This window comes from Aplidium turbinatum, chromosome 6, assembly GCF_918807975.1.
Source record: "Aplidium turbinatum chromosome 6, kaAplTurb1.1, whole genome shotgun sequence".
Lineage (NCBI taxonomy): Eukaryota > Metazoa > Chordata > Ascidiacea > Aplousobranchia > Polyclinidae > Aplidium > Aplidium turbinatum.
Window position 1 is genome coordinate 23630972 of NC_137477.1, and position 24175 is coordinate 23655146.

General features: G+C 37.1%; 1 protein-coding gene across 1 annotated transcript; it reads left to right on the forward strand.

Annotated features, from left to right (window-relative positions):
- The first annotated feature begins 3217 nt into the window (after nucleotides 1–3217).
- LOC145771550 (cytochrome P450 3A11-like) lies at nucleotides 3218–18474 on the forward strand. The gene is made up of 15 exons (XM_082583253.1): nucleotides 3218–3333; nucleotides 7526–7637; nucleotides 8339–8388; nucleotides 8651–8747; nucleotides 9795–9874; nucleotides 10055–10189; nucleotides 11418–11484; nucleotides 12178–12262; nucleotides 12558–12688; nucleotides 12970–13045; nucleotides 13848–14008; nucleotides 14245–14333; nucleotides 16193–16330; nucleotides 16729–16885; nucleotides 17905–18474. The coding sequence occupies exons 1-15, from the start codon at nucleotides 3263–3265 to the stop codon at nucleotides 18016–18018; spliced, it is 1563 nt and encodes a 520-aa protein (XP_082439379.1). The 5' UTR covers nucleotides 3218–3262; the 3' UTR covers nucleotides 18019–18474.
- The last annotated feature ends 5701 nt before the right edge of the window (nucleotides 18475–24175 follow it).

Genomic DNA, 24175 nt, shown 5'->3' on the forward strand with positions numbered 1-24175 from the left:
ATATAGTGTAAATATAGCCATAGCCAAAAAAAACACGTACAACAGCAAAACAAGGCTGAACTTACTTTAATCTACGTTCATAGTCTGTGTCCCAATTAAATAAACCATCAAATTAAAACATCCTTGTGTATCTCAAACAAATATACGGTATATTAAGCCTAACTGGATTCAAAAAAACTTGAACTGAGACTTCACCAATAACTGGATAACAATAATTGCCGAATATTCATGTCACCAGATTATAATTTATGAAAATCTCCAGCCCAACTTCAATAAAAGGCCTGACCAAAAGTAGCTCAATCTTTTCAATTTAAAGATACTCCAAAGACTCAATATTTGTAAATTTGCATTGAAAAAACCTAAAATGACAATCCGTTTACTTATCAAACCATGCTGCTTCAAATCCTACAGCCTGAAAAGAATTTGACAGTTTATCATGCAGCATGCTATGTGCATCAAACTTCCACCTTTGAACAAAACTACTTTTGATACCAAAAATATTGATATTATATTACAATGAAATCATAGTCAATGTTTTTTCAGAAGATCTTTACAAAGATAATCTTACTTCACAATGAAGCAGCTAGGCCTACTCAAATCACAAGCACTGAAGAAAAATGACTCCCAGATAATAACTTCAAACTCAATCGTTGCCACAAAACACATACCACATTACCAAAACATGACACAAAAATAGCACTGTTTGCATTGCCTGATATATTAACTGCATGAATTGGATGACAAAACAACATAACATGTGTCTTTATATTTGATTGTTGTTGCTCTAAGTCTAGTCTATAATACTGTGTCATAGATAGTAAATAGCTGAGCATATCAACCCTGGGACTGGCAAAGACAAACAGCAGTTTATGCAAAAAAATTCAATATAGATAGCAGTTGAACCATAGCTCACAAAAACATGAAACTAAATACAGGAAAATTTACAAGTTGTTTTCATTTAAATTTAATATACTTTTTCACTTTGTACATAACTATAGTTAGTGGCCGGGATCAAGTGCTCACAAAAGTGGTGTGTATGTGGCCTCACAACTATTGATTATTAATATTATTAAAGTTTATAACAAATCCTTATTTTGTTTGACCATATCTAAAAATGATAAGCTATAAAGTCAAGTTTTGCGAGCATAGCATAATTCGTGGTAAAATTGACTTATCCAATAATTGGATAGTTTTGCCCAAACATTTTTACAAACAACTACGGTACATTAGTGGGATATAGAGAAAAAACAAAAAGCCTCATAAAGTTTCCAGTACCCAGTAGGCTTTTAAATCTTACCCATGAAGAAATGCAGCCTACATGTTAGTGAATATCATTAATAAGCTTACCTCTGTTTTTCAACTGTGCTTTTTTACAGTTCTATTTTGCAGTTGTCGAATCGAAACTTATCATTCTGCCCAGATTACAATAGGCTACCACATGCAACAGTTTTCAAAGTCGGTGATAATACATTTACATTTATTGGAAAATATTAATGTATCTCATAAATTACAACAACTGTCATATGTAAAGTTTCTAAACTGGTGAGGCGTCGAAACATTGTGGTAAGATTGATTTGCCCAAATAACTGGACATGTTTGCCCAAATTAGCGACATTTTTTTTCAGTGGGGTAGCGACCGCCTCCCTCTGCCCCTCATCTCCTACGGCTATGATGTAGATGCAAGTAGCTAGAAGTGATTACCACCAAAAATATTTATATATTCAGAATTAAAGAGTGGGTGAAGAAAAATATTTCGTACGTATTTTTGAAAAAAAAAAATCGTGGTTAGGGAAATCGCAATACCCAGAAGGGGGCCCGGTACTTTATCATCTGACGGTTGAAGTGGCTGTTTTAACCTCTGATGGCAATTCCTTTAGATCTGATTATTTTAAGATCTTGATAATGTTTGAAGTCGCGGGGAATATTTTAAATCCGGGCCCCCTAAATATTCCGGGCCCGGGTCCAAAAGTACCACCTAAACCCCCCTGTCAACGCCCCTGAGCATAATGCCATCCAACGATAGTAAAATTGCTAAAATCCGAGCAGAAATGAGAAAGCTACAGCATATTTGGTGGAGGCAGTATTCATCGATCACAGCAAACTGTGGGCGGCTCATACTGAACCACGATCGAATCGCCTTGAAAAATGCATTGGAAAAAAGCTTCGTCGAGCGGTTACGTTTGAACAACGATTTCTCGTTTGTAGATAACATATAAACGTGAAAGTTGGTAGGTTAATAAGGCAAGACATACTCTTTTAATTTGTGTTGGTTTGGTATTTTTATTGTAAAAATTGAATTGCTGAGAATTGGTACAAAATAGTAAAGTTTAAGTTATCGCTACATAAATATAATGCCTACTTTAGATTGGCAATTAATCCATTCGAGTAGATGAAGCATAATGCCATCCAACGATAGTAAAATTGTTAGAATCCGAGCAGAAATGAAAAAGCTACAGCATATTTGGTGGAGGCAGTATTCATCGATCACAGCAAACTGTGGGCGGCTAATAGCCTACCCTACTGAACCACGATCGAATCGCCTTGGAAAAAAGCTTTGTCGAGCGGTTACGTTTGAACAACGATTTTTCGTTTTGTAGATAACATATAAACGTGAAAGTTGGTAGGTTAATAAGGCAAAACATACTCTTTTAATTTGTGTTGGTTTGGTATTTTTATTGTAAAAATTCAATTGCTGAGAATTGGTACAAAATAGTAAAGTTTAAGTTAGCTCGACATAAATATAATGCCAACTTTAGATTGGCAATTAATCCATTCGAGTAGATAAAGCATAATGCCATCCAACGATAGTAAAATTGTTAGAATCCGAGCAGAAATGAGTGGAGGCAGTATTCATCGATCACAGCAAACTGTGGGCGGCTAATACTCAACCACGATCGAATCGCCTTGGAAAAAAGCTTGTTTTGTAGAAACGTGAAAGTTGGTAGGTTAATAAAGCAAGAATTGGTACAAAATAGTACAGTTTCAGTTAAAAATCAATAGGCATTCCGCTTTTACTTCTATTCTGCGTTTTTGCACCCTTCCTAAAAGTAGTTGCGTTTTTTTGCATGACGTCACACTTTTCGTGACGTCACTGACCAAGGCGGCCGATCCTTAACCAGCACCGAAATATGTGTGTTTGCAGTAATGCTTTGTTCTCTTTCCTTTTTTACACTTATTTTATCTAAACTGTAGTTTGTAAAAATATATTATTTTACAAAAGGAGTTTTCAAAGATTTATAATTGAAACTTTACTGATAAGGAAATGATCACTCCACTCGATGTTTTGTCTTTGGAAACATGGATCCTCATACTATCTGTATTTGTTTTAATGCGGTAAGTTAAAATCATAGTTATTTTAGTTAAGTCATATTCGCTATTGGTGACTCACCCCCACTGGCAATGTAAACCAAAAATCAAGAACTCTTAACTTTATTTTCTCAAAAATTGATTGTCATGGTTGTTACGACTTAAAATTAAAGGGGGTGTTAATTTTAGTTTCAACTTTAGTTCTGACTTTAGGATACAACAGGACATTCTAAGACCTCTGGAAAAATGTTTTGAAATTTCTGACTAATACCCTCCCCCTACCTACCCAAAAAATTACTTTTTGCGTAAAATTGCCTTGTATTGCATGAATGTCACTTTTTGTTTATGGCATTTAAAGTTCAAATATTACTTTCTAGCCTACTGTACTAAAACAAGTTTATAATGTTGCAACTTAGCTGCAAACGATTTTTCTGGCCTTGGTTTATCGTAAAACATGGGGAAGTGATCATTTTGATTTGAGCATCATTATGCAGATGCACAAAGCGTATCTAAAATTAGAGCTCAACCGATATATCGGTCAGCCGATATATATTGGCCGATATCAGGTGTAGTCGATATGTTGTATTGGCTATTTTTCGCCGATAAGCATCGGCCAGCAAAAGCAAACTCTAAACCAGCCATACATGCCTTTAGAAGAAACACAAGTTGCTCAAACGTGCTTGCATAGCACGAACAATTGTTGCGAGAATATGATTTCCCGCCCATTCTAGTGCGCGCATCTAGAAAATGTTAATACTGTATCCCTTAGCTTCCATTCAAGCAGGAAAACTTTCGAGTTTTACGTTGCTTCAACGATTGATGACATTGAATCAGTGTAACAAAGATGAATTTTTCGCTAAGAATCGATGGGAGTACCGGTGTACTTCTACACTAACCACGCGCAACTTATTTCAAGTCTTACGTCACAATGTCTGGCTTTGATCTCCGAGTGATATTGATAAGGCAAGATTCGTTACAAAATTAGATCATACGAGTAGGCTATCACAGCAAGATGCAGCAAAATTTGTCAAGTTTTGCTATTACAGTTACAAGAAAGAAAAGGTCCATGGAAAATTTACTTTCGCTCACATGACATGCAAAAATAAACCCAAAGAAAAAAGCCTAGTGAAACTTTGCACAGAAGAAAATAGTAGCGTCATTGTAGAAGTTTTCCGACCCGTGCCTAGAGCATTGTGACGCAAGAAGCCACACGACCTCGTTCGGTGGAAGTTAATTAGTTATGCGGCGTATTGCAGCTACACGGCGCTTTGACTCTCCAAGCGCACCTCATTGGTCTGATGAAAGCCTTCGCTGAAATTTTAAAAGCCTTCCAAATCGTAGCCATAGCTCTTAAATGGCAAAGAATTCAGACCGGACACTTTTGTCCGCCATCAGCAAAAACGAATTTCGAGGCCTGGATTTTTTCTTTTTTGTTTGATGTTTTTTTGTGATCAGTGTTAAGAATGATTTTTCCATTACAGCAACCAATGCATAAACTTTCTTGGACTGGTTTGTTGCTTAATAACTTTGTTGGTAACAAATTTTTCGTAGTTGATATATCGACGGTCGAAAACAAAAAAGTCGTAAGTGCAGTTTTACACTTTGGAGTAAAAAGCAAAAGACCAAAAAAAATTTTTCTTTTTTTAATTTTGTTATTTTGAGCATTAATATCTGTAACTATTAAATGAAGCACGTTTCTATACTTTACTGATTGCCACATTTCTTTTTCGATGAAATTTTCAAATAAAAGGAATTGAGAGCAATTTAATCACTTGTGTTATGTTATGTTAATGTGTTACATACGTCTTTTTTGTTTTCAAATTTTTCATGAATGGCTTGGGAAATCTCGTTATACAAACACGATAGAAACAAGCTGAAAATAGTAGTAGATAGCCCTAAATGCATAGGTTTTGAAAATACAAAAAAGCGAATTTCTCAAAAATGTCACTTACGACTTTTTTGTTTTCGACCGTCGATATATCGGCCGATATATATCGGTATCGGCCTAAAAATTTCATAAATATCGGTATCGGCCTGAAAAAGTGATATCTGTCGAGCTCTATCTAAAATATATATAGATCATTTGTTGCCTATTGAAGAAATAGAGAATAGGCTAGCCTACCACATCAATTTGATCCAAGGGTATTGTACAGCTTTTGCCACACAAGTATGCCTTCTTAAGTAGCCTACAGTTATTATTTTTCCAAAAGTAGAATTTTAAACCTTCTTTGATATGATAGATATGTACCGTAGTCACTGACGAAGCCACACTTGTATGGCGAAAGCAGGGATTCATTGTATAGGGATGACTAACTCGGCTGGATATCTGACAAGCGGAGTGTAAAAGTGTTGCCAAATATTTTTTAAATTTTTAGAAAAACTAATTTTTTGGCATTTTTAAAGAGTAGTGATCGCCCAAAGCTTGTTCGTTTATTTACAGGCAAGTTTTGGGCAACTACTGCTTTAAAAATGCCAAAATGACATTTTTTCTAAAAATTTAAAACATATCTGGCAACACTTTTACACTCCCCTTGTCAGATATCCAGCCGAGTTGGCGATCCCTATACAATGAATCCCTGGGCAAAAGCTTCACAATACACTTGAATTTATCAATTTAATGCATACTTTTTACTTTGATTAGTATTGATCGCATTACATATGTGTCGATTTGGATCATTAGTAAATTCATAAAAAGATTGATAAGTTCATTAACAAAGTTTTATTTTCGAACTTTGTATTCAACTGGCCAAATTAACCAATAAAATAAATATAATCATATCCACTTAAAATCTATTTTAAAACTTTTACAGGCTTTTTGCACTTTTGTGTAGTGCATGAATATTTCTGTATAGGCTTATATTATTTTTGTGCAAATAGGCTCCATGTAAAAGTCTACTCCAGATTACAGTCCCTATGTTAAACTTTTTAACCGCAAAAGGATTTTAAGAAAATCAAATTTTTTTTTTTTACAAAAATTTGATTTTCTTGAAATCCTTTTGCGATTAAAAGGTATAACTAGTGGCAAAAGGAAGTGTAAGTGGACAGTGTACAAATGATATAACCAAATCACTTACATTGTATATAGCAAAAGCACAAATGGAAAAACCCCAAACCTGTGACAACACGCCCCGGTTGAACTTACAAAATCAAATTTTATTACGTGGAATTTACACATTTATACAGCAAACAAGTTGAAATTAATTCAACAACTGCTTTGGGTCTTGTTTCCTTGCTTTCACATATCGACCAAGGATTCGGTAGTTTATGCCAAATTTTGCTTCTGCTTCTCATAAGCTGTGACCATCATCACAGCTGTGACAACTCGCCCCGACGTACGCAGTCAGACAAAAGTTTTAATGGCGGCTAGAAAAGGCACGCTCTTAACTTCTAAAGTGTCAGCTAAACACCTAACATAATAAGCTATAAAATTGATTTCATACTTGCGGTCAAACTGCTCTTACGAAAGCGTCACACAATTTTGAAAAGTTAGTGAAATTTACATCGATGACCAAGTTTTTGATAATAATTTAATTTAAGCTAAACCTGCTGTCTTTTCTTGATTTTGCTAACCTCAAAATGAAGATGACTCTTAACAAAGCACGTGCTACAAATATAGACTCGAAGCAGTAAGTGCAAGTACAAAAACAATTGCTGTGACAACACGCCCCTTGTGACAACACGCCCCGGTTTGCCTTATTCGAACTTTAATGCCATAAAAAAAGTGACATCCATACAATATTAGGCCATTAAATGCGAAAAGTAATTTTCAGGGTGAGGGGGATTTTTTGGACAAAAATTTCAAAACACTTTTCTAGAGGTCTTAGGATGTCTTGTTGTATTCTAAAACCAGGGCTAAGGTTGAATTTGAAAAAAAAGCCGATTACCCCCCCCCCCCATTAAAATCTGATTTCTCCTTAATTCCTAACTCTCAAGATCTTGTTGTGACCATTTACATTCATAGTCCATTGGATATGTTTAGCCTTGCAATATCGCTTGTGGAAGCTCCAATCAAAAGATTCCAAAGGAAGCTGCAAAATAATTTGTCATCAATGACAGTTTTATTTTTGCACGTATTCGATTAACCTTCTTGCCAAATGTATTAAATCAGTATTAATGTGAGTTGTGACCACTTTCGTATGACTGTGACATTGTTTTGCAACAATGATTTCACTTTGATTTTTAGTAAAAAGGGTTCTCAACTTAAAGCATTGTTTTTTAGCTTTTATGTCAAGAAAAAATGGCGAGTGCTGAAAGATCTCAACATTCCTCATGATCCTCCATCTCTCCTTGGACTTGGAAACTTAGGCGACCTTTTTAAAGACCCTGATGCTGTGAGGATGTTACATTTTCTTGTTTTGAAAGGTTATTGTCAGCATTTCAAAATGTTACTAATTAGGTTTTACCAGTTAATGAACACTTACTTCCATTTATCAATTTGTATTTGTGCTATGGTTTTGTTTTGGTCATTTATCCATCAAATATCATAAGGAGTTGCAGTCAATTTTGTCAAAATGTCAGAAATAATTATCCAGCTTTGTGATGTTCAAATAGCCTACTTTTGTAAAAAAAGAGCGTTCTAGTCACAAGTTTTTTGATTGATTAGTTGCATGAATGCAGCTTCAGTCAGGAAGTATCAATGATGCTTCTTTGCCAAAAAGCTCGTCATGCTTTCAACTTAATTCACTTCACTTGTTCTCATTTTTTGTTTTGAGACTTGAATTTGTACAAGTTTTGAGCTATTAAAACTCAAATTTTAGAGGCTACTGTTAAAACATACACCTAACAGCAGCCAAACTAGAACTAAACAAACCAGTGCCATTGCAAATGAGTTTTATCACCGATATCTTTCATTGTTTGCAAAGACACTCAAGCAGATGCACAAATGCTATTTTAAGCTCGATTTGTTTCTCAGTTCGTAAACAACTAAACATTAGATTAATTTTTGGCACAGCACATTGTGCATGCTAGTGTATTGTAACAAATGAGATTCGGATCTAAAAACTGATCATTAATTCCGTTGTTACATTTTTAGTTTTTCAAACTAGATCTTGAGCGAAAGAAGAAATTTGGTCTGATCTATGGGTAAGCCTTCTCTTATTTCTCTGAATTAAAAGTATTGCACTTTGACAATATTTTCTGTTAACTACCGTACACGCCTAAAGTCTTACGTAATAGTAATCCTCAAAGGACTTATTTCAGCTTTGGCAATATGGGATTTAGCGGTCCTTGCCTATAACAACTAATGCTGTAACTATTGTAATTCTACATTAATTCTACAAGATGTAGAATACATCTTATAGTAGTTATATATAATAACAGTATTACAACTTCCAAATAAATTAAGGGCTTACACCTTGTTTCAACCACGGATTTGCATCAGTGATCCTGAGATTATGAAACAGATTTATATAAAAGAAGCTACGACTTTTCGTGATCGACAGGTATGGCATGGATATTGACTGTGCAGTGTGCATATTGTGCAACCTGTGGATTGTGGAAACCCTTTATTTTAACTCATGTGTTCGCTTTGCAAAGTTTCTTTACATTAGAGAATTTAAGCAGCATTTTTCCAGGTTTCTTATTCTAAAACCTTCATAAATATCTTCGAATCTGTCTGCTTGTCTTTCAACATGTCCAATGTCCATTAAAATCCCCTCACCTAAACACCATCTTGTTTCAATCCCACTCCACCGCCAAATCATCAAAGAAACTTTCCTTTTCTAAGCAATCTTGGAAACTTTGAGCTGCATACATTACACAAATTACTTCACAATGTGAAGAAGAAGCGTTCTTCCCGGCCGTCAGCACAAGGCTGAGCACTCACTAGTACAGCGAGCAGCAGTTGCGATTCCCTAACCATAACGGTGTAGCTTCCACGCTAGCCATTCAGAACTCCAATAAACGATAAGTTTCTGGGCAGCCGATTTGTAGCAAGAATTGACAGTGATAGACACGTGTTTCGCCCATGAGGCTGGGCTCATCAGTATCGCACTGTATTCTTGCCACTGGATACAACAGTGGCAAGAATACGGTGCGATACTGATGAGCCCAGCCTCATGGGCGAAACACGTGTCTATCGCTGTCAATTCTTGCTACAAATCTGCTGCCCAGAAACTTCACAATGTATTAACGACCTGTTTTAGCCTAATGCTGCGAGTTTGCTGTGGTAATAACGATATGCACTAGCTTTCGGAATACAGCTCCCTAGTCATGTACTATGATGAATGGTGTTGAAGTCACGCTGACAATGCGGAATGGCCCGTTTCGGTGAGTCCGATTCGGTGAGTCCGATCCCTTAACGGGGGATTTTTTCAATTTTTTTTTTAAATTATCGGGTACCGTAGCCTAATTATCATTGCCGTTTTAGGGTTAGGCGTTAGGATTAGGGGTTAGAGGTTAGGAACTCACCGAATCGGACTCACCGAATAGTAGCAGACCCTTGGCAATGACACACCATTCAGTTTATCACATTTTTCAAACATATTCAGAAAATATTGTCCAAGGCTATGGGGAAGGAAATGAACACCGGCTTGACAGCAGCAAGTGGAGATCAATGGAAAAGAATTAGGTATAGCAACTTTCTGTATTTTTGTGTTCAAATTTGGGTGTGCTTGCAACTAATTGTATAAAAAAGACTGTCTACTACATGTTTGAACTTTGCGTGCACAAAAGATTTGTTTGCTATTGTCTGGTCGTGTCGATTTGTGTACTTTTAAGAGGTTTTGTTTAAAATATTATTTATTTGCAGAAACACGCTGTCCCCTACGTTTTCCACTACAAAACTTAAAAATATGATCGGACTTATTGACCACTGCACTGATAAAATGATCACCTGTTTACGAAACATTTCCAAAACCGAGAATGGAGAATTCGTTGCAAAGGAGTACGTTGCTGTTGCTCTTTTACTGCTCAGTAATTATTTAGTTATCGATTATATCTCATTTTGTTCACCTTTTGGTAACTAGTGTATTGTGCCATAAGATAACACAGCTGAAATAGATCTACTTGTCCCATTCTTCATACAAACGTAGTATAGTTGACCCAAAATATTTGACTAGTACCCAGCTTTTGCATTTATTTTGTCAGGGGTGTGTTTTGCTCACACTGAATACAATCTTGGTAACTTTGTTGCTTACGAGGCTCTTCTACTCCGAAACATTTTAAAGCAGGAGTGGGAAACCTACGGGCCGGGTCCGGCTCGCGTGCAGCTTTTGTGCGGCCCGGGTCAGTATTCCAAACTGCTCCATGTATCCGGCCCGTGACTGCATTCGAAACTTCTGTTCTTTTTTAGTCGGCCGAATGCAATTTATGCTGCATATCTTTTGTGCCAACGTGTATTTTAGGCTACGAAAAGAATTTTTCAACAAACCACTGATAGACTTACAGACGTAGTGGTTAATCGTATGAGCGTGTATGTAGGTCTACATCATTAAAACTAACATTGTAAAATTATGGGCGGTTGTGTGTGTGCATTAGAACCAAATAACTCTAAATAGAACTGTCATAGAGTTGGAAGAGCAGAAAAGATGAAGTTTGTAGACTCGCACAATTTTTGCAGCAAGAATCTACTTAATCTTTAAAAGATGGACACAGAAGGTGAAAAAGATATTCCAGCGAGTTACGCAGAAATATTCCAGCGAAGCTGACCGTAGAAAACATGTGTGGAAGGAGAAGTTATGAAAGAATGGTTGATAGCAGATGCAGAGAGGTCGTTTGTCTAGACAAAAAGCCGTTATTTTCAACAGTCAATTTCTCCAAAAATAGGACAAACTGCAAGGAGCTTTGGGAGCTTTAGACAATACGAGAATAGATTTCATATTGAACAAATACGAGTTAAATATCGTACTTGAAATCAAGTTTGCCTACTCTGATGTTATTGGCTTAGCATCGTTGCGGCCTACCTCCGCATTATTACCACTTCATTTAGCCCGTGCATGCAAAAAGGTTGCTGAGCCCTGTTTTAAAGTATCGTAATGGGTTCACAAAATATTTACAACGCTTTGAAAGTTATAATTCTGTATTAAAAATATCACACATATCTTTCGAACTGAATAAAAATCTCTACTCCTATAAGGTCGTTACAAAGTTAACTTTTACTCTTCCCTTATTAGCATTTTTGGAAGACTGTCCATGGACGTGATTTGTTCTGCAGCTTTCAGTACAAATGTACATGCTCAGGTAAGCCGAGCTATTATAACTATTTCATGACAAACTCTCACTAAGTCACTATTTTTAAATCTTTTTGTTGTCGATCTGCAACAATTCGGTGCAGCCGATTCAGAGATATCCGATTTGTTACAGACGTTTTTGAAAATCCCGCGGCGGTTTCTGTTTATTTAGAAAGAAATTGTAGGGATCATTCAGGTAGACGGTTTTTTGGGTTGCTCGGATTTTTTTTATTAACGAATATGTATTTGTCTAGTCTTTTGAATTTTGTTGCGCATACCGTGCATTATTTCGCTTGAAAACGTTAGTTTGCAATTTATTTGATTAACCGTTAAACATTGCTTCAATTACGAAAGCAAAAGGAGTCCACTGATCAATAGCAAGATGGTAGCCTAAGTCGCCACACACCCGTTTTTCGTCAACACTGTACGCTTTAGTGGGGTTTATCACCGGCTTCTGCAATTACGCGAGAGAAATTCTTAATTGTTTACATAACAACTGCGTGACGTAAGATGTTTAAAAAAACAACAGGGCAACACAATTTCATAGCTTTTGAGCATTTGATTCAAAAATTTAATGTAAGATTGTGACGTTAAGTTTGCTTACTATAGTATTTTTATTCATTTTTTGCCGTTAATTTCGATATACATTTTGCGATCGTAATAGCTTGTGGCATTGTTTAAATCACACGATTCCATTTAACAGGATGGAAAAGAAACCGAATTGGTCAAACAAGCAAAGCTATTGTTTAGTGAGACATTTTTCAAAAGTCCAGTGGTTTTTTTTCTTAGTAAGTATATACCGTTTTGCTGAAGTGGTTATATAAGCGAGCTGAAGTCAGCTTGTGTGAAAAATTGCAAACTAAATTTCTGAAATATGTGGTCATTTTAGAATGATCTGAAAAGCAGACCGACCATAAAATATTGGACTGCTTCTACGCATGCTGCAAAACTTTCAAGTCATTTAAATACAGCAGAACCTGAATAAATTGACAAAAAGTAATAGGGTTCTTAAATGCTGTCAAATTCCTTTCAAATTTTTGTTGTGTTCAACAGGAAAATGTTATTGTTTATTTTACTTTCTAGTGCTGTTCCCATGGGCAGAGAGGGTGGCAGAAAAACTAAACTACTCTGTTTTTCCGAAACAATTTCTCAACTACTTCTGTAAGCTGACTGAAGCAATTATCCAAAACCAAAACAACCCTACTCACAAGCAGGTAAATTTCAGAAGTTTTTCTGAGCGATTGCATGCAATCTGCAAAAAGTGTAAGAATGGAAAAATTTTTTCACAAGGACTTGCTTGCTGGTTGATTTGTTATTGCTTTTGCTGGGTAAAAAATGACGCCATGTAGCTTTGTAGTTTTCATTTTGATTTTTTGGTTCACTTCACTTTGGACGGAATGAAGAATACACAGAATTGTAGTTTCTTTTATTTATACATAATGCTCTTATTCAAGTAGAAGATTAGTCATCTTACATTTTGTTTTTACCAACGTAGCAAAGAATGGACATAATGCAACATATGCTAGAGAACGAAATTAGTGAAGAAGATGTGAAGAACGGAGCTGTTAAAGGTAGGATTGCTTTGCAAATGATATTGTGTGATGACTGATTATGTTATAGGCCATTTGAAGATAATTTTGTAATCAATACAATGGAAGCCATCTTTGCAGGGATCTCAGTATTATTCTCCCACTATCATCATCAACCGATCATGCCAATTTGAGCAGATAACTTTTACATATGAAAAAAAATTTAGGTAAAATTTGTTAGCTTACACTTCATATGTCATACAAAACACAACTACGCAAAATTTAAAAAAAAAATAATGTTTCGTTTAATTTGAAGGATAGACAATAGACATCCAATACTACGTCAGGGTATCAACAGTGGCAAACTTGTTAAAGTTAACTGCGAGGTAATCGGCTAAGTGCATTGGACACATATGTCCCAGCGGTCCTCAAAGGATTCGACACTTTGTTTTCGCTGTTTCTCTCCAGGTGACGCTGATATTTTTTTTGACCATTCCAGCATCGTCTTTTTGGTTTCCCTGTAGGTCTTTTCGCGTTTCCCTGTCTTCAGTTTGTGATTATTTAGGATCACCTGTTGCCCGCCATTCTTGCTACATGTCCTGCTCATTATTAATGTAGATTTTTTAAAGATTTTTTAGTAGATTTTTTGAATTATAAAGTGTTTATCCATCAATGTTCACATTTATTCAACATAAGGTTGCTATAATATTAAATTTAGAAGTAAAATTGTTTGTTTTGTGTCTGTGATAACTCACCTTATGCAACTTACTACCGATATGATTGGATTTAACAAGTTCTTTTGGTGGCTTACCAATGGTTTTAACGTATTCGAGTTAATTCTTAGGGCTCACTCGAACTGAAATTGTTGGAAATTCGATGCTCATGATAATGGCTGGTTACGAAACAACAGCTAATACGATCCTCCTCTTTGCTTACTGCCTTGCAACTTCCAGAGAAAATCAAGAGAAACTGAGAGAGGAAATTGATCATTCCGTAGAAAAGAACGTAAGCTAAAAATTCAGCAACTTGTTTGTTTTTGTAAGCATCACAGTTACAGTGTGTACAAAATCATGATTTAAACATATCCGATCTGTTGTCTGCGTGAATTGCACACACAGTAAACTATAAATTGTATTTTTATTAAAGAATGTGTTCATCCTTAAAAATAGGTGTTGAAAAATAAGTCAAATTAAATATTTTATGTAGTTTCAAGTTGAGCTTAACAATCAGTTGCTTTGTAGAATGGACTTACCTACGAAGGAATAAACGATATGAAGTTCTTAGACATGTGCATGAAAGAATCTCAAAGACTTTATGGAGTAGCCGTTAGGTAATTTGATATAAGAAGTTAAAATGAGCAACAATTATTAAGATGTATAACTTTTTTTTAAATGTGTACTCATTTTTGTACGCATAGGCGTCGAAATAGGGTGGGCCGGGTGGGCGGCGCCCACCCTGCCGTGAAACGAGGGTGGGCAAAATATGTTTCGCCCACTCTGTTTTCATGACACTTATGAAGTGTTCGTTACAATTATTTCCGTTTTTGTTAAACGCTGAATTATCCAACCAACTGCAGCGCAACTTCTTGTTTTACGCTATGTCTCTCGCTAGGTAGCCTATCCGACAGAACAAAGCAATTCCGCAACAACGCTGCGTTGAAACAAAGGCGGTACTCACTGCATTGTTACGTTTGTTACGTCACTGCATTTTGCCATGGCAACTGCCACACGATGGTGATTCCTGGCGAGAGAAAGCCACGTTTGATCGTTTTTCCGAATGTTCTCACTTTGGTTACGTCACAATCAAACTTCAGTTCCGGCTCAGCGTAAGGGAATATGACATCATAATGAACATGACAATAAAATAACCGATACAAACTAAAGACGTACTGAAACAATTGCTTTTTACAAATCTTTCCTCACAAACTTGTTGCTGGGTATAAATTGGGGCACCGCGCGATGTTGTCATTTCATTATTGAAAAGTTAAGCATGAAGCAAAGTCAAACATCTATTCGAGCATTCTTAAAACCAGCTTCCAAAAGGCGTCGAGATGATAACGCTGAAGAAGCCACGTCCAGCACGAATGAACGTAGAGATGACATTGATGAAGAAAGCAGTGCTTCAAGGATGGACAGGGGTGAAGTCAATGTCTCAGGCAATGCACCAGTAGTTGTAGAAGACAGCATGAGCCATGGAAATCTACCTGCTCTATTTGACGTTAGCATGCTGCCGGATCAGCTTCCGGCTCGGAAAGGTTCCGTCAGCACAGTCAGCAGTCACCTGTCCGAACATTTTGCGGCAAATCCGAAGGCGCCACTTTAAACAGGTCACGAGTCTCGCGCTTTTTAGGTCGCAGAGGAAAACATAAGAGAAGTTTGTTTAGTTTAGCAGCGCTCATAAGATCGCAAGGCGCAAGAAAGCCAACATTAAACCTATTGAAACTTAATTGCTGCAGCGACGTTAAACGCAGTCTTTGTGAGAAAGACTAACCATTGCGAATTTGCGAACATACACATTCAATGAAATCTGTTTGAAAACTCTCGCCCACCCAGAATTCCTCTCTTCTAAGAAAAAATCGACGCCTATGTAATTGTACGTATATTTGTTTTCTATGCGTGTAGACTGTAGATTAAGCAACGACCTATACGATAATAAGCTCATGACTATTGTACAGTATATTATAGTAAAGATTGAGGTGATTCTGAGCTACAATTTTCGTTTTGAAATACTGCCGTTAATGATTAAGCTTTTCGTATCACAAATGTTGAGCATAAGGTTTACTTAAGTTCATGCTGTGTACGAGGTACAGTGTGGTACACTCCCAGACTTGTGATTGATAAAAGCCACAGATATTTTCGTGACCTCACACGTAAAATACAGACGCGTGTTCTCGATAGGAATCGAAGCGATGTCTTATGCATGCGCCAGTCACGCCCTCTTGCCTATCGGCCGCGCAGCTAGCGTCAATGGTGTGCGCCAGTGCGTCGTAATCGATCTACTGGGAAACAATGCTTAGTATACCGAAAGAACACCACTATTGAGATCTTTTGCCGAAAAATAAAAACAAAAAGCGCTAGTAGTGATCGAAAACATTTTGTTTGGTAGCCCGGGCGTTACAAAGGCGACTCACAATTGAAGATCAAGCAACAGCAACTGCTATTCTCAGCTGAAATTTTTACGGTTATTTAGAAACTCGAGGTATGCAGAAAAAGACATCACAGTGAATGGAATTCAGATCCCAGCTGGAACTCACGTTGACTTTCCTTTGTATGGAATGAGTCACGATGAGGAATACTGGGATGAACCTTGGGAATACAAACCTGAACGGTAGGCTACATGAAATATGTTTTTACTACTTGGATAAATGCTTTTTTTTGAAAGAAATTCGTCTTCTGGTGCTATTTTTGATTGTAAACTTGCCTAGTTTTGATATGTAGATGGAAAAGTTCAAGTGTTTATCTGCCTCACTTAGTTGGTGAAACGTCTGGAGTCTAAAGCTAAAAACTAGGATATTTCTGTAATCAAGAAAATGAAATATATTCTGACAAGTGTCAAACCAACAACAATACTTGAAATGAACGACTCGTTTAACTGTCTTGTAATACAAACGAATTTATTTTCACATGAGTCAGTTCAATCATAAACATAAAAATTTATATGTTTACATTTTTATGTTTATGATTGAACTGACTCGTGTGAAAATAAATTATATTTCTGTAATGTAGATTTGAAGACATGAGCAAAATTGATCCAATGGTTTTTCAACCATTTGGAGCTGGTCCTCGCAATTGCATTGGAATGAGGTTTGCTATCACTGAAGTGAAAATGACAATTTGCAAACTGATTAAAAACTTTGATCTTGGAGTTTGCGACAAGACGCCGGTAAGTTCCACAATCTAATCGATGTTGTATAATTTGATACATTTTATGGGCTAGCTAGAAACAAAAAAGAAGCTGATCAAAACTATAATATTCCCAATTGCAACTTACGGATGCGAAACATGGACAATGAACAAAACAGACAGAAGAAAGATTGACGCATTTGAATTGTGGTGTTGGAGAAGATTACTGCCTGTTCCTTGGACAGCCAAAATAACAAATGAGAAAATTCTTGAACAAATTAAACCGGACATATCCCTAGAAGCTAGAATCGTCAGGCAGAAACTTTCATATTTTGGCCACATAATGAGAAGCAAATCAATGGAAAAAGACATCATGCTTGGTTTGGTGAGCGGAGGAAGAGGAAGGGGGCGCCCAAAAACAAGATGGCTTGACACGATTGTAAATGACAGTGGTATGGGAGTGCATGAATTGAAGGAGGCTGCGTGGGATCGAGAGATGTGGAGAAAGATGACGTATAGAGTGACCGAGAGTCGTAAACGACTGAACGGATGATGATGATGAGAAGAAATGTATTGTTATCGACCCTGGTGTTTTGGGATGAAGGCCAGGCTTCTTTGAAGCAAAACTAAGAGACTTTTGCTTAATTTCTATTTTGGGTGACTTACTGCTGTGATGTGCCTTTTTTTACAGCCCTCAACTGAAGTCGATCTTTGTCTATTTCATCTCTGAAGCGTTATTTATGTACTTTTTACATCTTTTCTCTGTTCTTCTCTACTGTCTAACTTTTATTTATCTTCTGATAAACTCTTTTTGTTTTATATAATATAACCAACACATTCTAAGTTCGCAAATGCCATTCCCCAAGTCCTTTTTAAACCTGAAAACAAGCTAAACAATGCCCTCCCTTACAACATGTGATTCGTGTTCTGCAATGCTGAAGGGGAAGTTAGTTAGTCATGTACTTTAACGTTTAAAATTGAACCAGAGCAATATTACGAGTGCTATGAGCAATTCTACAATGGAAAATGTATTGAAAAACTATGCAATCTTATTTGCAGGCAGCTCCTCTGGATGTCATGTTTCGGGGGGGAAGTATGCAACCAAAGGAAAGTGTTTATCTGAAAGTTACTCCAAGACAAAGCCTTGATGGTCAAGAATCATCTGTTGCTTAAAAATCAACTAACTTGAATTTAAATAAACGATGAACTGTGATTTGATAAATCTTGTTGTGGTGATATACCCCTGCAGTGTTCACATCTATAAGTGCATGTGTAAAGTAAAATCTTGTAGTTTGTGTAATTTTGCGATGTTTCTCTGTCATTGTGTTCTTGAAAAAAGTGCAAGCTCATGTGATTTATGACGTTGATCGAAATGTTTCGAAACGTAGCTTGTAATGTGGTAGCTGCATCAAAAACATTGCTTTGTGACCTTTTTGGCAACTCATTCCTCTCAACTAAACTTGTTGTTATACTTCACTGGTAATTTGGTATGTAAAGATACGGCGCAGTCTTTGTTACTCGCAAATGCGTTTGTTAATTTTGCTGTGATTGATTTCATTTTGCACTTTTCTTGTACAGTGCACTTCACTATCAACGAAATGTATTAAATTGAATTTTTTTCTGTCTTCAGTTTGCTGTAAATTTCAAGGTGTCCTAGTTCAGTTCAGTTTGTTTTTATTTTTGACCATCACAACGAAAAACAATATACGCCAAACATAGTAGAGGTATAGAAAAGGGTAGAAGCGACAAAACGCACCTAATTCTAACCACCACCGTCGTTATCTTTAAAAGAGTGATACATTTTAAACAAAACAAAAGTTCTTAACACAACGATAAAACTTATTTTGACAACTCACAATAAGTACTCGACCTCAGTTGGCTCTATAAGCGTCAAACTATTTACTCGGATTACATTGAGAAACTATCAGAGAGCAGCCAACCTTTGGTGTTATCATAGAAGACAAGCAGACCTTTCTCATTAAGCGGCCGATCAAGGTTGGACAGTAGTTTATTCCACGATCTTTGGTCCATTTCAGGCCTGGCCTGCTCCAGCTGGGGAGCGAGGGCTGATACTTTGCGTACAGCAGCCCCGGCCGTATTGTGTCTGCTCCTTCAGTAGATTGCTCACGGCCACAACATCAACTGCGCACAGTGACCGGATGCCTGTGTCGCACACCGCTGGACAATCTCCCCCATTCTTGCTGGCTTCTAACGAGTGAGCTTCGTTGCGAAGAAGCCATTTTTGGTCGAAGGCCATTAGTGCCCAACCACTTTCTTCACTCCAAGGTCGCTACTCCCTCAAACGAGCATCTCAGTTGACTGATGTCAAGATACCCATTCGTGCCAGTCGCTCAGCTTTTCCTCAACGAAGCTAATAAATAGAACAGGATCAAAATCCAACAATCTGTTAAAGCCTATGTTGATTTAATGTTTTTCAATCAATTTTATTGAAAATCATCACTGGTCGACATGATTTTTATTTTTTGGGTAAAATATCACCTTTGGGATAAGTTTCTAGTGCGGATTACGAATATTACAACTAAGCCTATAAGAAAGTATTAAAAGTTATGACTACGGTATGTTAGGTTGAAAAGCATGCATGGTGCCATATGGGACCTTTAAGCCAATGGTTGACGAAGGCCAACCAAGATGAAGAAATGGTTTGAAGTATTTTACCCGAAAATCGCAAACACTGTAAGACGAAAATGTAGACAGTTGAAGTCTATCATAAGTCCAAATACATATTGTATTATTGCTAATTAAAACATTATGATAAAAATATTCTGACGCCCAATTCTACCAGTTTAGACTAATTTGATGCTACAAAAAGCGATTTTATGTTTAAAATATCGCTTGCATTGTATTTAAACTAACTTTATAAGTCTATAACTATCTTTAAGTTGTTCATTTATTGCGACTTTGATTTCAGCAAAGTGGTTTGAAGGACCCACACGGTGGTTTGAAGGTCCCACCTCAATAGGACCTTTAAACCAGTTTTGTAAAAGTATTGAAATCCCTGCAAATTCATTAAAAGTAAAAAATAAAATAAATTGTTGTGTAATTTTTTTTTTAGAAATTGCTTAAAAAATAAACTATTTAGCCTTGAAAAACCTACTTTTGATTCAAACATCCCACATCTTCCCTACTCTTTGTGTCCAGAACTCTTCTTTTTAACCACACTGCAATAACTTACTACAAAAACTTGACTTTTCTTGCCAGGGATGGAGGAACCACGTGGGCCTGGGCCCACCTACTTTATTTTCTGGGTGGGCCTGGCCCACCCACTTTTGAAAGCCAAATTTCTTTGAAAAGGTAGCGAAAACGGCAAATTAGAGAGGAAGTTCCAAAAAAAAGCTCTTCACTCATTTGATACACACTAGTTTGATTACACAGGCCAACAAAAAAATTTGGCACAAAAGGTGAGAGTCATTTTAAAGTATTTCAGGGCCCCTGATTCCAAAAATGCACTTAGTTTTTTCGAATTTTCGAAACTGCCAGGAATTGAATTTCGAACCAAGATTAGGCTACGTTCTTTCGTAACAAGGATAAAATTTTAAGCAGCTACTTTATTGAAGAACACAACTTTGTATTCTGTAATTATATAAATGGCCTTCGTACCTTGATGGGTGTCGCTCAGTATGGTAAGCCTACCATAATAAAGAATTGCGTTCACCGGCGCCGAGTCCCGGGCGGGCAGGCGGGCCGCGCCCGCCGGACATTTCAAGAATTTAAAAAAAAAAAATTTAATGCAATTTTAAGTCCCAAAATATCTGTAACCATCTGCCACCTTCTGATACTAGCCTACTTACCTTATTCACAGAGTTTTGTCGCCATATGATAGGCCCTACTAGACCTACTAATTAAGCGATTAATTTTCGTCAATTATTGCCATTGTTACATTCATGCAACGTTAAACAACGTTGATTCGCCGTTAAACGAGCAAAAGTGTCCAGCCGCGCCGTTTGTCTCCGCTCTGCCACTCGTAGCCCAGTGCTATAAATCAAGCAAATTGCGCAAACCTGCGAGGAACTTCATTCGCGGCAAAAGTCTGACCGCAATTTCCACTGCTTTTACATCGTTTTAACATCGCCAGATGTTAAATCGTTGTAAAAACTGTAGCATTGTTCTTCAAAGGAGTAGTTTCCTCTCAAACGACGTTATCAATTAACTCTGCTGCCAAAATGCTCTATTTTGTGTTCACAATCATCACAGTTGCGTCTGTTACGTCACTGATATTAAAGTGTGCACACCTGTTGGTTTGGCCGGATGAAACCGTTGATTGTCATAAGTTGCAATTCAGCTCCTTTGTTATATAACTGTTCTAATTGTAGATTCAATGTAAGCTCGTTTCAATAGCGCAGTTTATCGCTAGATGGCTTCTCGGGAGCTGAATTGCCGTAAAATCGGCGTTGCATTACAGCATCTCTTGTGTCTTATCTGTGCGCCCGCTAGGAGCGACTTATCGTATGAACCCACCGATGTATTGTGTGTGTGTTATCGTGTTGTATCAACAATAGTAATGTAATTATGGAACTAGTACAGTATTGCAGTTTTCGTTCTGCAACCCGCACGTACCAATTACAAAAAAACATGCGGAACTGAATTACCAGGACCAGACGTTGTTGCGTACCAATTATATTTATTATTTGCTTCCAAATCGTGTTAGAGACATAGACTTAAATCTAAAACTAGGCTAGCCCAACAACCCAGCAAAATCGCCCTTTTGAAAAACGCACAAAATAACCTTTATGACGTGACAGTATGTGTTCGCCCGCCCAGCTATTTTGAAAACTCGGCGCCTATGATTGCGTTTGTTCATCGATGGCTTTGTTTTGCTTATTCGTCTAGTTTGTTAAGCAAAACAATGTAGGCCTATGTCTTTTGTTTGTACTTAGTAGCTTAGTTAGTAAGTCTGATAGGCTACTGTTGAAGTCAACAAATATATTAACGCAAAGCACAAGTTGTATATTCTACATCTTGTATCCTAAGTCTTGCTTCACGTCGTATTTTGATTGTTACAAGGCCAGTAAACGTTAAATAGCCGTTTGTTTGGTTTGTAATCAACGTGATTGGTTCCAAATAGCGTTTATACAACTCAGAAATGTGCCTGGGATTACTTTCAGTTTTGTCTATGTAATAAACGACACGACGTTAAATCTATTGGGGCTCAAAATTGCAAAAAAAATGTTTTTGCTGTAGGCTATCTCAAAAACTAGAGCCAATTCGAAAAAAACAAGTGCATTTTCGGAATCAGGGGCTTCGAAATATCCTAAAATGACTCTCACATGCGGTGCCTTTTAAAAAAAAAAATTGCCTGTGTTATCTTTGATAGCTCAATGATGAAATCTAATCTTCAAACTTTTCTGTTGAGCCCACTGTTGATGGGCAGCACGTGTGGGTGTGGTTGCGTGTGATTGGTGGAGTAATCTATAAATCAATCTAATTGTTCTCTAAGGTTAAAACAATGATATCATTACGTATTATGCAGTGCATGCACGATTGCACGTAGGCCTACTGTATAATGCTGCAGATTATTTCTCCCAGGTTGGTATTATAGGCTAACTGTGTGTGTATTTGGCCTTTTTATTTGTGTGTACATCGCCATATTTTTTACAGCGCTATAGAACAATTTAACAATTTTGTAATTTGTTTGGCCAAATCGGGCCCAAAAAAAGGAAATTTTTCGCTGGTTGGTACAAAAGGCAATCATGAAAGCACGATGAATAAACGATTTGAAGTATTAGGAATGTAGCAATGTTATGGGGGGTGTGGGGGGCGAAACCCCCCAGAAGTTTGATTAACTTTAACTGGTACGCCTTTGGGCCCACCTACTTTTAAAATGGTTCTTCCATCCCTGTTTCTTGCCCTTCGACAATTGGTCATGCTTACAATCAGTGGCTTAGCCTACGCAGGAGAGGAAGGGGGCATTGAGCTATGAATTTAGTATTTGATTAGTATGCAACCACATTGTTATTTGCTTTAAACAGTGCTATCCAAAACATATTAAATGCCATACTGTATACTTCGCTAAATTACTCAAACTTTTTTTTAAACGAGAGGCATAGGCCAATAACCCCCTTCCCCTGCCTACGTCACTACTTACGATTGTTCAAAGAAAATCTATGCACAAAGTTTGTTTTAAAGTAAAATTTCTTAATTCTGTCTTGATTTCGTTTCGACTTTAGCTGTTTGATGTAAAGGATTTGTTTCGTTTTGTTTCGAAGCGTCTTTCATAAAGCAGCTAAAATTTTATTTTGATTAAATAAACTTTTTAAAGCAGCCCAGGTTACCGCAGTGTACGTTTGTAGCGAAGAACGATATCCATTTCTCTCTAGTTTGTGTAGCCTACCAAACTTGGTTGTATTTTTATTTGCTGTGCAACTACAAAGCAAACATAAATTGTTAAACCGGCATTGCACAATGCTGTGTAAGTTGGCCATACACTCGATTAGTCAATATTGTACGGCACGATAACAAACCCATGTAAGGAAACTTGATAACTATGCTGTTAGAGGTGAGTTGCCTTTTCCTTTTGTGGTCATATGAAGAGTCGAATCATAAACCAAATATGCTTAAAAAGGAAGCGACGCTCATTGCTGAACAGTTTTTTTTTTTTATGCCGGAGTGCACTTGCAGAGTGGTTGAAATCTTAACCACTGATCAAGACAGTTTTGACTTCTGGCAGACTCGTTTCAATGTCGTCAAAATAAGGTTAGATGAACTACCGTATATCTTTTTGTGGCTCAGAATGTAGATTCGGTTTGGTTTTGGTTTTTAAATCTTTATCCTCGGACTGACAAAGCTTTGATAAGTTATTTCTGGTAGTTTCGTATACTTGTAGAGGCTTTTGACGCAGGGACGGTTACCGAGATTGACAGAGTGAAGTTTCCGATGGTTGAAGTCAGGCCCAGATTTAAGGGGAGCAGAGGGGGCAGTTTGCCCCGGGCCCCCTGACTTTTGAAAGGCCCCCCTATGTGGAAAAAAATGTGATTTTGTGTTATTTTTTTCCTTTTAGCCTTTAAAGTTTCTGCAAAATGCTGTGCAGTACTGCACTGATGCTACTGTAGACGTAGAGATGGCTTTTCGCGCCGTAGGCTTGAAAAAATTTTTTGCTGGAGGGCCCCGATCTAAAAGTGCCCTGGGCCCCCCATCAGCTAAATCCGGCCCTGGTTGAAGTGTTGTCAGGGATTTATTCCATCTATTATGAGTCAGAACAAAATTGTATTGTTGTCTTTTATTGTATTATTTATCCTGACTTATTTTCTGTCAGAAGCAGTCGTTTAAAATTATTTTAATGAAGTTTTGAAAACCAAACTTCATAGACTGAAAC

Coding starts and splice junctions, on each gene's coding strand:
- LOC145771550 (XM_082583253.1), top strand. CDS start 3,263: ATGATCACTCCACTCGATGTTTTGTCTTTGGAAACATGGATCCTCATA. Junction 12,689..12,969: donor ACAACCCTACTCACAAGCAG/GTAAATTTCAGA, acceptor TTACCAACGTAG/CAAAGAATGGACATAATGCA. Junction 13,046..13,847: donor GAAGAACGGAGCTGTTAAAG/GTAGGATTGCTT, acceptor GTTAATTCTTAG/GGCTCACTCGAACTGAAATT.